Raw genomic sequence first — 15412 nt, forward strand, 5'->3', positions numbered from 1 at the left:
TTGGTGCAAAGCACATGCATGCATGACAACAAGGGTTTCTTTTATTACAAGTTAATGTATCTATAGCATGTGTGCACGTGCACCTAAAATGGTGAGATTCATTTTAATTTTAAAAATTAAGTGGGATTAGAGTGCAATGTGCTCATGCAATGGCAAGGGTTCCTTTTATAATTAATGGTTGGGTTGAATTATTTATAATTTAGGGGGCACATTTTGTTCGTTTTGTGATGCAACGTTGGGTTGATTATAATTACAAGTTATTTGTGTTTGGGGATGCACATGGAGAAGAAAAAAAGAAAAGAACTTGTCAGCATGTGGGACACCCACAAGGTCTTCGATGATAAGGATATGACTCCTCAACTCCCTCGATAGCCAAAAATCCACGAAAGAAACTAACAAATAGATGACTAGAAGCTAGTCAACCTTTTATAAGAATTTTAAGAAAAAAAACTCCACTAATCCCAATGATCAAGATAAAAAGTGATATAGACACGCATGTATGAATTTGTGTAGGTAAATTTTTACATGAGCTCATTTCTCATCAGTTGTCGGGAACAATCAATAGCACTCATCGAGGAATTAGAGTTGAGTGTAGGAGGTACCACGATTTAGCACCTCCTACTCCAATTATGGAAAGGACCATGCAATTGTACTGAGGGAGGTAGTGTGATTGATGAAGATCATCAATTTGTCATTGACAGAGAGATAACTCATGTTGGAATGATAGATCAGTCACTCATCCCATGGCTCACATTGCTCAAGGAGGAGTTGAAAACCCCTTAACATAAACCCAATTAAGAACTAGAAAAGTTTTAGGGGCTTAGAGAGAGTATACTAAGGTGCACAATTGATGGTGTATCAATGTATCCCATCCTATTTGGCATAGGTGTGGGAAGGAAGGCCATGGAGCCTTATAATGCAATGCACAAAACAAAGTGATGTTTCTTGTTGTGGTAGTAGAGGCCCGTCTTGTGTATACAGAGAGAGATGAGAACGTACATGTTATCATTTACATAATATCATAATCCTTATCTCTTTGTATTGGTGAAAATAGAAGGTCAATTAGGTGCTTCTCCCTCTTTATCTCATGCTATGTTGATAAATACAAGAGGGTAGCCCAATTCCTAATATCTATTAATATAATCCTCACCATCACTTGTGCAAATGTTATATGCCTTGTGTGCACTTGATGGTGCAGTAGTGCATCCCACCCTATGCCAACATATAGTGCGAGAAGAAAGGCTAGGAAGACTTATAGTGTCGTGCACAAAACAGATCATGCTTTGCACGTTGAGAGACCCACCCCGTGCATGTAGCACTCCATTCACACAAGTCACCCCTCATTTGAATTGAAAAGAACTGGTCACTCACCCCACCCTCTATCTCACGGTCTGCTGTGATCAATACAAAGAGTATCCCCATAATCATATTCCCATCCTATTAAAAGCTCATATCACTCTCAATGGTTGTCAGTAAAGATTAGCTTTGGCTTGTTGATTATGTCAAACACCTGCTAAAAAAGAGGCATACCTAAGGAGGTAGTCAAGAGATCATAAATGTGGATAGAATGATCTTCTCCTACTAAAGGAGTCAGACATCCACCACTGAAGTAATAGGGATACAACACACCAAGGGAGGCAAATTTGAAAAAGTTCATCACGAGAGGTAATGTATCTAGACTACAAGGTGTTGTCCCATTCTTTGCAATTAGGTTCTTGTCTAAGGGTGTTTGGCATCTTCTCTTGAAGCGAGGCTTGTTATGACACGAAAGTTTTTCATGTTTTTCCATTAGTGTTTTTAAAATTTTTCTCCCTACTCCTGAGAGCACGTTCACACATTTTCTCGAAAAGTAGGTTAACATGGTAGAGACTGAAGTCATTTTCTCCCATAACCTATATTTTTTCTTTTTCTTTTTTTTTTCAAAGGCAAGAATACCCATGTGTAGGACCAATCGCATTACATCTATTGGATTGCAAGGAAGGGGAACAGAACAGGAGCTGGAGCTGGAGCTAGAATAGAGGGTACAAAAGAAATCATCCGCTTCTTGAATAGAATCCAAATGACAATGACTATCAGAAGCAGTATGAGAAGAATTAAGGAGCAACGCTAAAGAAAAATAGGAGCTATCTATTGTCATTTTCAAGATCCCTAGGGAGAAATATTTCTTTAGGCGATAGCCATTAATCATGAAAGGATCATCAGAGATATCTACAACTTGTGTCTGCACAAAGTTGTTAGGGTTAACTACAATTACCTTTTAAGGGTCCATCCAGTTCTATTAAAGCTTTTTCAAGATGTATATGTGTATGTTTGTAGATCTTACTATGCAAGTTCACTTGAGATCTTCGGCTTCACACCACTTCATCATATAATCAATACATACCCAAATATATGTGTTCTACTTTCTTTTGGTTAGAGTTGATTTGGTCCACAAAGTCAATGCCCAATTTCTCTAATGGCTTCAAGGAAAGGATAGGCTATAATGACATGGCACTAGTTTTTGTGGCATTTTTCATTTGTTAACATGCATCACATCACTTGCAATAATCATAGACATCCTTGTGAAGAAGAGTTAGCCATCAGTATCCTAGCATTAGAGCTTTCATGGTTGTTGCTTTTCCCACAAAATGTCCACCATATAGCTCATCATGGCATGCCTTCAAGATGATTCCATCTCAAGTCCTACTATGCATCTCCGCAACATTTCATCTTTACCTTTCTTACACAAAGTGCCGCCTAGCAAAATGTAGGGGATTGATTCCAATAGAAGCTTTTTATTCTCTCTACTAGAGATGTAAGGTGGTATTGTTGTCTGGCCAATAGGTTGGTAATGTCTACATACCATGGGATCACAATCTCTACGAGAAATATAGTTGTATTAGATTGGCCTGGATCCTCTTGCTCCTCTTGGTCTCTCTAAGGAATTCGCGATAGATAATCAACCAAGACATGGGAACAACCGGACTTGGTAACCACTTCAATGTCAAACTCTTGGAACAAGAGTAGCCATTGCATCATTTTACCTCTTATATCGACCTTGTTTATCACGAAGGATAGAGCCTCGTAATCCATGCCAAACTTGAAATGTGTTGACAAAAGATAATACCAAAACTTCTCCAAGGCAAACACCATCGACAAGCACTCAAGATCTTATCATTGTATAGTTATGCTCTCTATCGATAACTTTTCAAATTGCATAATAAATTGGTTGGTCCGACTTTGAAAAGACTTTTTAATAAAAAACTGCACATAGCCCTTCGATTGATACATCAATCTACACATGGAATTCCTTCATCCTATCGAGAAGTTCCAAGATATGTGCTTTAATCAACCATTGCTTCAAAGTATTAAAGGCTTCTTCTCATAGTCATCTATCCAAATAAACTCTACATCTTTCCTTAAGAGCTTGTGCAAGGGAACTATCTTTGTTGCAAAATGTACTATGAATCTCCTCTAGTAGCTCACATGGCTAAGAAAACCCCATAATTATTTAAGGTTAGTTGGTGAAGTTAAAATGAAAATATTCTCAATCTTAGTAGGATCCGTAACTATCCCTTGTGCATAGACAATGTGACCCAACAGGACTCTCGAGGAGACTCCAAATATATTTATCATGGTTGAGAGAGATCCCGTGCTCCTGACATTGCTCAAAACATTGCTCTAAGTATCCCCAATACTTATAAAGTAGACTAAAGACATAAAAACCTATATATATATATCAATGAAATCATACAAGTGGTTTTGAAATGAGATCATCATGACTCTACAATTGGAGCATATCCATTTCTTTCATTTTCTAGTTGAATTGACCTTTGACACATGCATTGCTCTCGAATATTCATGTTTAAGGATTGTCATTATGGCAAGTTAGTTCCAAGGTTTTTGCTCGTGTGATTCTTAGAGAGATGGCTACTCCATGGATAGATATCATATGCACACCTTGGTTGTGTTTACTTCTTGATTCTCTTCTATTATTGTAGACATGTGTCTTTTGTAGCCTTTTGGCTCCAAGCTTGTTTTCTACTTGTCTTTGGATTCCCTTGTTTGACTAAAAGGGCCTTCATAAATATTATCATTTTATTAATCCAAACTTCTTCATGGAAAAGAGAGTTTATTTAAACTCCAAACATGTTTCAACTATCTTGATCGAAGTTTTCTTGGAAACTACCAAGATTTTCCTATCATCCCTAAAGGACATATCTTACAAGGCAATGCTAATAAACTAGCCTCTATAGAAATGTACATAATCACAAAGCAAGGGAATTAGTAAGGGTCAAGGAGCATCGTGTGACTCTAATTAAATTACTGTCAAATGACAACTTTCTTCAATCACTTAGCCATCGTTTTACTAGTTCCATTTAAGAAAGAAGTGTAACTCATATCCAAGCTTACAAGGTTAATCTCCAATCAAAGCAAGTGACGGCGACAACAATTTCCGTGCAATGAACATGGCATATTTCTGCAGGCAATCTTACTGGTTGTCATTGCTGACTTTGTCAGTTTGTAAGATATAAAACAAGCACTTCAAACCATAGAAGAGTACAATAATTATCCGGTCTGAATTCTGATGAAGGGACCAAGAAAGCGCATTTTTTGCGTAGAGAGAGATAGACAGAGAGACGGTTCTTAGTGGGTAACTAGAGATGTCTTGTGCCTGAAATATGTAATGAAGAAGACTTTCATAACATCTATTTTCATTGCTGTTCAATAATTCAGTGAAACATTTAGCTCTGCTGTGGTAGATCAAGTTGCATCTTAAATGCATGCCCATGCGAGACGAAAGAGGCAATTGGGCACTCGTTGATGGTGTAATGCCATGCTTTGTGCAGAAAATCTACCTTCTGAGGACGATGGTTCTCATTGTACAATTCAAATGCAGAAGACATGCATTGGCATTCTCGTTGTTGAATCGGATAAGAACATCAGAACTGTCAGTATAAGAGGAACTCCTGTTGACATTTCTGTAAATTGAATTGTTCGGTGTACATTTGTGAACAGAATTGCTATCCAATGGATTTTTACAAACGGTACCAATATCTACAGCTGCACTTCTAGAAAAAAATCACTTGGCAATCCACTCAGGGACTGTGAGGTAGCAATCACATGGGTATAGACCTGGTTTGGGTACAGATGCTCTCTGATAACATAGCCCATCTTCCAAGTAAACGACTGCCTTTTGTATGCCACACTCTGCTTCAAAAGGCCCCTGTGCGGCTCATAAAATTCCACTTAAAAGGCCCCCGTGCAGGTCACAAAATTCCAGAAATATGCTGACATTCTTCTTCAAATGCCAGAAATACGTATTTTCTTGTTGAATGTTCCAAAATTGGGTACTCTTCACCTGCTCCTTGATCATTCCCCATAAATCTGATGGCAAGTGAAAAAGAGTCACTTGTGTACACCTTTTGGCAGTTTAGCAAAACTTGGCAACCACCCTTTCTGACGTATGCAAAAACCAGGCAATCACTGTCAATGGCATGTGAAGATTGTGTGGTATATACCTGTTTGGTAGTTAGGTCAAAATGGGGAATGATTTGACCAACAATAGCCTTGCCTTGTTTTTGTACAATCTGTATCTGCCTCAATGGGCCTATTGTTCCGATGTCAATTGGCCTGCTACCGACCAGCTACTGAAGGAAGCAGCCTGAACTGTGAGAAAATGTGGAGCTCCTACCTCATCTGTGGAGTTCCCAAATGGATCAATAGAATGTGTTGCAAAATTAGATTTTCGTAGACTCCTTACTCAATAAAAAGCAGGAGCTACACCAGTACACAGGTGAGCCAGTGCTATCTGATACTGTCCGAAGTATTCACATACAGCACGCACTTCCTCTTTTTTATTATTCAAGCTTCCTGGCAAATTCAGCAATTCTGCACCAGATTGGTGATTACTGACGGATGACTCTTGCCCAGTTTTTTCTGAGACTTGTGATACAGTCATTTTCACTTCATGGCAAGCGAGTAGGAACATAGCAGCACTATCAGGCTGCTTGGCACTGCGAAGTGCTGCAAGGGCATCTACTAAAGCTCCAGCTGCAACATATAGTATCATTGCTCTGCAACACATGCAAAAATTGAAAACCAGCCTGTAATATTCAAAATCCAAACAAAATCTGAAATAGTGACTCTAAAAATAGCTGGAAGCAGTACCTCCATAAATTCTGTTCATTATGGAGAACATGATCGGCCCATCGCTGTAACACTCTGCATGAAATTGCAGCAACCAAAAGTTGCTTCAACAGAATAATCCTTCACGTCTCTTTATGTTTTTACAAGTAATTCTATCAGAAACCTAAGTGCACATTTCATCTAAGTGTCTCATATGCAGCACATAAAACATGCTCATCTCAAAATGTGCAAATGGCTGAAACCTAAGATATATCCTCAGTAAAGATCCCTTGTCTTAGTGACAAAAATGTGTACCGATGCTGATGAAACAATTGCTCATACTCATAATGTTGTGACAAAATGCAAGATGCCAAATGCACACAAGAAACTTAATGGAAGTAACTAACAAGTGTGTGATGTGAGATTTACAAGATGTTTTATGACTCCATATAGTTCCCAAATCCAGTAGCTTCAAGCTAATCCAAGTGGCTGACAAAGGATGAGTGTCTTGTTTGAGTGTACATCTATGGGGGAAGGTATGCTTATTGCAAGGGTATCATGTCAAGCAGCTGGATACTCGTTCTTCATGTTACAACCAAAATAATATTACATTTTACTCATTGTCAACGAGTACACGATTCTTGATCAGACAATCACCATGGTTCATCCCCCCTGTTAATTTCCCAACAATGAAGAGTTTATTCCTTTTCCTTGTCTTCAACAATAATTCCACATGTACAAAAATCACTGCTTATTTTGGAGGAGAAAAGCAAGCGGCATACACTGCTTCCTCAATTTGAGGATTTTTGTAATTGGGACTGAGCTTTCATCAAATTTCATGATTTTTTGGAGCATTCAGCAAATGAGACAAACATAAAAGATGGGTAACAGATAATGCTAATAAGGTATTATTCATCTAGAGGTGGCCATAGAAAATGGTGGGGTAGATTGTTAAAAGTAATGGAAATTTGCATCAAGGTAGCAAGATTGCTCGTGGCCACTCAATATTCTGTACTAAATGTATAGAGATTGCATCTAATCTTTTTGCTGCTTCTCAAATGGCTAGATGGAGAAAGGATTTTATCTTCAGAATTTGGACTTTACTCACACTGCAAAAGGATTACTAATCAAGCATGGGTCTTGGGAGATTTCCTCAGACTGAAGCTCTCATTTGTTTCATATCTTGTGTTGGATTAGACTCTGGCATATCTAGTGTACTAGAATTGCATTCTGTTTTACTTGGCTTCTAGAATTCATGGTCATATTAGTCAAATTACATGCATATTATTATGGCAGATTATTATAAATGAGAAATGAGAAAAAAACAAGATATATAGAAAATGAGAAATAAGGAAAAAAAAAAAGGAGAACAGAAAAAAAGAAAGCCACTCTCCTTGACAAAAAAAGGAGAACAGAAAAAAAGAAAGCCACTCTCTTTCTTATTTCTCTCCCCCAAGCCTCTCTCTCTCTCTCTCTCTCTCAAGCTTCTCACACCCTCTTTTTCTCTCAAGCCTCTCCTCTCTCTCCCTCTCTCTCTAGCCTCTTCGTTTCTTTCTTTCTAGCCTCTTCCTCTCTCTCAACCATAGTTGCACTAGTACCACGTACGAAAGGTTTCATACCATACCATACTTTAGGTATACCGTACCTTATGTATTAGTACCATAAGGTACCAACTTAATGGATACATCTTTCCCATTCGAACTGCACTTTGGGACGAGCTAAATGCTCCTTATATTTAATATGATTCTCCCATGAGATTAGGTTATTTGAGATTCAAACAATTTCTCTCATCCTTCTCTCTCTCAAGCTCACACTTCTCTTATTTGTATGATCATGCATGTATGATATATCCACTCCCATCTATGTAGTTATAAGTTGTAGGTAGCAATAGTGCATGTTGGCATGCAGCATTAGGTTTTGGCATGTTACCCTCAAGTACTCATCTTATATACTCTAATAGCATTGCTATTTAGACTTGAAATATCTATTCTATTATCTTTAGTTCAAAATAATCAAGTTATTTTTTTTCGTACTAATATTGTGCCGTACCTTATAAAATCTTAAGGTACCATTTAGTACCGTATTTTATCATACCGTACTGTATTGTACCTTTCATAACTGACAACTATGAGAAGATGTCAAGTGGAGAGAGAAAGACTAAGTTTTCAATCAAAGAGACAGAGAAAGACTCTCAGACTGAACAGACAAGGAAACAGAGTTTTGTCGGATGACAAGAAATGCATTGGGAGTGCTGCACTGGGTGGCGCCTGAGTTGGGCAGGCAGCATTTGGGGCCATCAGAGCCAACTTTTCTTTTCTTTTCTTTTCTTTCTAGCGGGTGGGTTTCTTTTTTGTGGGGAGGGGTTTGGGGGGGCACCGGGGGCCCTGTTTAAGGTAGCTCTAGATTAGCCACCATTCATTTTGCCACCATATAGCCAATGCATGATTTTCCCCCTCTTTAATAAAATGATTTTCCTAAGGGTTATCCTTTTAACTGAAGCATGCCCCTAAGAAAACCCATTACCAGAAAAAAAAGGAGGCTAAAGAAACAAGCTCACACACCTGGAATAATCACTTCCCTGCATATGAGCAGCTGCTAGAGTTGCAGCATCAACCCAGCGGCCTGTGTCTTGAAGCTGCATATGATACAGAAACTCAGTTGTCCCTTCTGATGAAGAATATGTTGTCTGATGTGAAGAATTCCTAAACCAACATAACATGCATGTGCAGGATAAAGCGACCAAGAGGTAAAATATCAGCAGTCTCTATGAGAGTTGAAGTGCACAACTTGAGTTTTGTTTATTGATATTTAATACCCAAATATACCTGGGTGCATGCTTCCTGATAACAACCAACAGCACACAGGAGATGTGTTCCTGATAGCGAATGTTCAGTGGCCACAAGATTGGCTGCTACCACCTGCAGCCGAGAAAATCATTTTATACACGTTTTTTCTGAATGGTGGTAGAGCCCTTCTCTTCTTCACAACAAGATCAAAATTGTATATATGCTATTTAGAAGACTAAAGCAATGGAAATTGTGAATGTACATGAAAGAGCATAGACAAGCAAAATATATCACCTTCACAGCAAGCTCATGCAATGCTGGAGAAACCGCAGAGGCTAGAGAGATAGCACGAAGTGCGTCGACATAAAAGTTTGCACTATCAGGTGGAGTTGAAAGCAGTAATGTAACAGCAGCTTCAAAATCTCCTAAAGATATAAGCCTGCATTTCACATCCATCCAATGAAAAATTTGTCAATAAAACAAAGAGAATGACTGACTGACTTTACAGTTCTGCTTCTATCTTTACCATTTACAGGTGCAAAGCAGCAGATGGTTCTTTGGAAATCTTCAAGGACACGAGACTAAGAATTTTAGCTGGCTGTGTAATGAAGGATATGAACCAATTGCAAGAGGATTTATCATGAAAAAGTTAGGGAAATGGAGGATGATGAGAGTTGACACACTTGAAGAGCACGAGCTAGTGCCACGTGTACTCGTTGGTCTAGGCAAGTAACAAGTGCCAAAAATTCTAACCTGTCTAGAAAGACAAGATTAAACCACAGTTGTATTGTGCATATAGGATAGAGTTGGCACACTTGAAGAGCACGAGCTAGTGCCACGTGTACTCATTGGCACTTGGGCCACGCTGCTAGGTGGACCTGTCTAGGCAAGCAACAAGTGCCAAAAATTCTAACCTGTCTAGAAAGACAAGATTAAACCACAGTTGTATTGTGCATATAGGATAGGCTAGGAGTGTTCCTAAGCCAAAGCCATCAAGGAGTTCAATCAGTCCCTTGTACCTAATTGGAGTTTTAGCCACAATTGCAGCTAGACTGTATTACAGTTAGGGTTCTAAAGTTGATTCATCTTTAAGGTCATTTAGAATGATCATTTACACATATGCCCCATGGTTTAGACAATGGGCTCCAGCCTTTTTGGTGGACCTTGACCTTGATCCTTTATACTTGTATCACTTCTAGTATGCAGATTTTTAGTAGTGGTTGATTTTGAAATTTGGACTCTACTACATTTCAATTATGAAAAACAAGTTTTGTGTTATTCATAATCGTCCATTGTAGCACTAAACATGTCCATTTTCCAAGGGTTTAAAATTTAGTAACTACTACTAATATCAAATAATGTACATCTCAATTCTATTGTCCTCTAAGTGGTACCTTCATAATATTTATGCTTCCAAATCTGATTTCAAGTTTTAGTAAGTTTTTCCTATTTTCTCTTGTCTCAATCCCTTGCTTTTAGCCATCTCCATTTGGCCCCCATCCCCATCCCATGTGATTATGATACTCTCGGAGTCACTCTAAAGTCTCTCCCATAATCCAAAAAGGTGCAATGATCTTTGCCCAAATCCTAGAGAGCGTCTACAATGGATATGTGTAATGCCTCAATGTTATGGTTGCAATTACATGTCTACCTATGCAAAGATGTAACACTAGCTATAAGCTCCCATTTGTGGCAATGTCCTAGAGTTGTGTCTACGAGAAGTTTGGTGCAAGGATAATGCTTTGCTCAACTTATGCCCAATTTCTCTACTCTTCTACAATGCAACTAGTTGCATCAGGGTCTGTGCACCATCTTCGGATGCAACAAACTTCTAGTCTAATCCTTTGCTCAGATTTTGTGTGCCAAGTTCTCTCCCATGGGCTTACCATCCATACCTCCACCAACATTTTCTTCTGATCCATGTTCTTGATATTTCTCAAGATACCCCACGGTGTCTTGTCCTCCTGAATCTACCTAGGAAAACATTCTAGAGTGCACCACAGGTTGGAAAACCACCCAAGCCATACGTACTAAACCAATCCATTACCTTATCTTGGAGTGTGGCTACAAATTGTTGCTTCTTAACCTAATCGCCATACATTTAGCCAAATCTATTGGCCATCCATCTTGTCTCAAACTAAGCAGCATGGCAGTCAAGATTCTCCTCCTTTTCACCTGAAATTTAGATGCCCAAACTTTGGGGTTTTGTGGTTGTAGCTAAGATATTTTCCTTGTTTTGATTCCAATATCCAAAGGATTGAAAACCAACTACCTTTGTGCAAGAGAACCAAAGACAACAATACCTACCACGAAGACATCTCGAATTCTTCTCTTGAATTCATTAAGAGCGATTCGGAAATCAATTGTGAATTTAGGATCAATATCCTCTTCATGATGCACTTGTGGATGGCACATCCTCCTCTATTATTAAATATTCCCTCCATTGTCATGCTCAAGCCCTTATGCGAATCCAATCCCCATGATAAGAGTATTGACTAGATATAAATGTTGCTTCACACAAGAACTTCAAACTTCATAATTACCATCACCATCCCACCCTTTCATAGCCTACTCCTGCAGGTTTCTTTCTTCTAGGCTTGATGTCTAAATTATGGGTATATTGCACCATGAACTTGTCAGAAGTGGTGCAACAATGGAAGCATAGACAAGTGCTGAAATAAATTGTTGAATACAAGACAGAAGAGAAAGGAAACAAAAGAACAAAACAACACTACAAAGAAAGAGAACTTAGGAATGTGCTCAGAAAATGGAACCCATATACCAAACACGAGAATGACGTGTACAACAGTGAGTCATTGACTGTGTAGGCACCGGCACTAGCTCCTCTCTCCAACAAGAAGACCACCTAAAGAATGATGATGACCGAATGAGAGGAGGAGCCACTGAATAAATGGGCCCAAAATATGCCAAATATGGCAGTTGGTCGGCCAGCATTTAATGCTGGTCAGCCAGCAATAAATGCCTAAATAATCACTAAAATAACCGCTATAAAATGCCTAAATTACCTAGTAATATCAAGCATAGCCTAAAGTCACACATGCGCTAACTAGACTACTAATACGCTCTCTTAGATCATGGGCGATTTGATACAATACAATGATACAAAGATAATCAAATACAATAAAGAACCGCCAAAGTAGAACCATGGATACCCAAGTAGTGCGTGATCAAGCCACCACCAAGGTACCCCAGAGAGATCCTGAGGTCAATGTCAATCATACCAACTCCTAAAAATAGAAAAGAGTCATAACAGATCTCCGTGTTTGTCAACAATGTCTCGCAGTAGCATACAAGACTATCCTATCAAAAATGCCTCTGAGCATATGTGACCATGGATTCCCCGGCTCTGGCCAAGACCGCCAAAGTATCCCCTCATGTGAGCTCAAGACTAGGAGCCAAGCCCGCTCTCTGTCAAATAAACAACCCAACATAAACCTGGATGTCAATCCCAACTCCAAGATTTGAACTTGCCAGACTTCGGTCGATGCATCAGGAACGTCCCTCTCTGGAACCTGTACACCTGTATACCTATATAGATGAGGCTCAGCTGCCCCACCTCACCACCCTCTCACACTCCCTCTCTGACACAGGAGAGTTGTAAGGGATAACTGCACCATACGGACTAGAAAGCAATTAAAAAAGGAGCAATCAAGCCCTTCCCACGATCTGAAAAAGTGGATCCCTTCCACGCAACAGACTTCTCCTTGGCTCGGAGTCGAAGCCTAGGAAAAGGATGGCGCAGTAAAGGAGTCTGCATCCCACTTCTTCTTCTTCTTCCGTGAGGCTACTAACTCCTTGCAATCCTTCTTACCACTGTGATAACTTTGGGTCTTCAACTTCTTCTTGTCCCCCATCTCTGAAGCTGTAAAGGCCTCATTGGAACCGCCATAATGAGAGATGAGTCTCCCTTGTAAATGCAAAGATGTCTCACACTCAAGCAGTATAGAGGACATGTGCAAAGCTCATAGGTGTAGAGGATGTATGTGCCCTCAAAGCATTCACCACTCCATCAAACTCTGGGGGGAGCTTGTAGAGTACTGTGCCCACTAAATGTGCTTCTAAAAGGGTAAACTACATGTGTCGAAGCTAGTCCTGTACCTGTGTAACATGGAGCCAAAATAATTGAATGGTGTCCGTGGACTCAAACTTCATCTGCTGAAGCTGTCCATAAAGTGTCACAATATGCATGGGAAAAGGTGCCTCGTACAACATCTGAAGCTTAGGCCATATTTCTTGCGATGTCCTCTAAGAGGTAACTACCAATAGAACTTTAGAAATACACTGAAGTAGTGTAAAATACGCACGTGCATCGTCTAAATCCCATGTAAGCACAACTTTTTCATGGTTGTCCTCATCAAATTTGTCAGGAAGGGGAAAAGGACGCTAAGGCTCAGGAATAGCTTCACACACAATGTACCAAATCCGCATCTACACAAACCAAGCTTTCATCACAGCACACCATGTAAGATAGTCGGATCCATGTAAGTTTTCATATGTAGAAGTACACGGAGAGCCATCTGGAGAGGAGAAGAAGAGAAAATAGAGGATAGAGGGAATACAACTAAACCAATTGCAAAGGCTTTACAAAATGAGAGTTCACATGCAGTGTAACCAAAAATTTGATTAAAAAATGAAAGCTAACCGCTGCAAAACGAAGAAAAACCAATCAAAAACTGCCAAAAACAGCAAAAACAGCCTGTACAAGCAGTCGCCCAGCCACGGTTAGGGGCAAAAAACCAAAAATCCAGGCTGGTGGAGCATTTAATGCAGCAAACCGACAATTGCAGGCTGAAATCTAGGCACAGGCTGAAAATGCAGATTGCTGGTCTGGAAAACACAAGCCTGATCAGCAGGGGAAAAAAAGACCTATAATCAACAAAAAAATCGCAGCAAGAACCAAGATCCTACATTCTAATACCATGTTAGAAGTGGTGCAGCAAATGGAAGCATAGACAAGCACTGAAATAAACTGCTGAACACAAGACAAAAGAGAAAGGAAACAAAAGAACAAAAGAACGCTACAAAGGAAGAGAACTCAAAGATGTGCTCAGAAAATGGAATCCGTATACCAAACATGAGAATGATGCGAACAACAGTGAATCATTGGCTGCGTGGGCACCGGCACTGGCTTCTCTCTCCAACATGAAGGCCACCTAAAGAATGATGATGACTGAATAAGCATTTAATGCTGGTCGGCCAGCAATAAATGCCTAAATAATCACTAAAATGACCACTATAAAATGCCTAAATTACCCAGTAATATCAAGCATAGCCCAAACTCACACATGAGCTGACTAGACTGCTAACAAAACGAAGCAAGATCACAAAAGTGTATTAGCCTATTCTATTAGCCATTATAAACTGGAATAACAGCCAACACAAAGATACAATTTGAAATTTGAATACACAGAAATATTCATATTTCAGGCTAGATATTTCTTGATCAAGAAAGCAACAGAAAATAGAATTTAATCTTCAAAAAAATGATATACAATTTCAGGTCAGAAACCCTCTGTGCTGATTGCAAATCACCCTGAGAGGAATATCTCCTCTAGAGAAGAGACCCACTCATATCTCAGAGATGACTGTAATAGGAGCAAAAAATTTATTACTTCCACTTCATGCTCTGCAAGAGAAGGCGGAATCTCCTCCTCCTATGGGACAACAATTGTCACATGAATATTTGCAATAATCTGCAAAACAGAAAAGCTTTAGAAAGGTTTCACCTCTCTTTGGTACAGCTATCCACTTGCCTAAAGTCTAGCTTTTCCCTTAAAAGAAATTCCTTCTCAATTTCGAGAGAATCAGCTCATATTTGATAGGACTTACACACAGTGTCTTCTGGCTACATATTCATGGGACAAATATTGTGAAAAGTGCTCACTATCTGATAGAAGAAATCATCCATGTTTCTTCTATGTTTTATATGTTCAACCCTCCAAAGCTAGCCACCTTGAGCTGTACATTAGGCAATGCAACACAATTCCCCATAAAGCTGAGAAGCTCTCTGTCCCCCTGGCTCAAACCATCAGCTGGTGTCATCTGCTCAAACCTTAAGATGCCCGAGAAGTGTAGTATGGAGAACAGGAACACAGACATGGAAACAAAGACAGCAAAATTTTAGATGTGGAAACAGAAACGACAAGGATTAGGTGTTTTAGAGAGTTTCATACATGTCTACCAAGAAGGTTAGGGCTTATGTCGAAATTAGAAGTGGCCTAGTGACTAGAGGTAAAGGTGTAGTTTGAGAAAAAGGGGATTTGCATATCAGATCCTATTTGGGACAACTCTCTTTTCTCTCCACAGGGCTCTTTGTTTTTGTATTTTACCTCAGGGGGATCTTCTCTGAGGTGTTATTAATAGAATTTCCTTTTCTTTGAAAAATAAATGTTAAGGGCTTATGCACTTGTTAACATCAAACTGAGAAATTCAATGTTTTATCCTTTATTTGCCCTCTTGTACCTCTTAACTTTTATAGATTAAATATAACAAAGGCA

General features: G+C 39.3%; 1 protein-coding gene across 6 annotated transcripts in view; it reads right to left on the reverse strand.

The window, feature by feature from the left end:
- Window positions 1-4929: 4929 nt before the first annotated feature.
- LOC148015211 (uncharacterized) overlaps window positions 4930-15412 on the reverse strand; it is a 90117-nt gene continuing 79634 nt past the window's right edge. For 3 of the 6 annotated variants that reach the window (XM_087665640.1, XM_087665638.1, XM_087665639.1), the window contains exons 16-20: window positions 9189-9333; window positions 8934-9026; window positions 8670-8743; window positions 6151-6204; window positions 4930-6056 (exon numbers count right to left, since the gene is read on the reverse strand). In XM_087665640.1, coding sequence (XP_087521766.1) covers window positions 5744-6056; window positions 6151-6204; window positions 8670-8743; window positions 8934-9026; window positions 9189-9333 — 679 coding nt within the window. In that variant the 3' untranslated portion in view covers window positions 4930-5743. The other 3 variants (XR_015688393.1, XR_015688394.1, XM_087665641.1) reach the window with 3 other exon arrangements.

Source organism: Lygodium microphyllum, chromosome 24, assembly GCF_053477565.2.
Source record: "Lygodium microphyllum isolate KBCC chromosome 24, Lygodium_microphyllum_v1.1.10, whole genome shotgun sequence".
Classification (NCBI taxonomy): domain Eukaryota; kingdom Viridiplantae; phylum Streptophyta; class Polypodiopsida; order Schizaeales; family Lygodiaceae; genus Lygodium; species Lygodium microphyllum.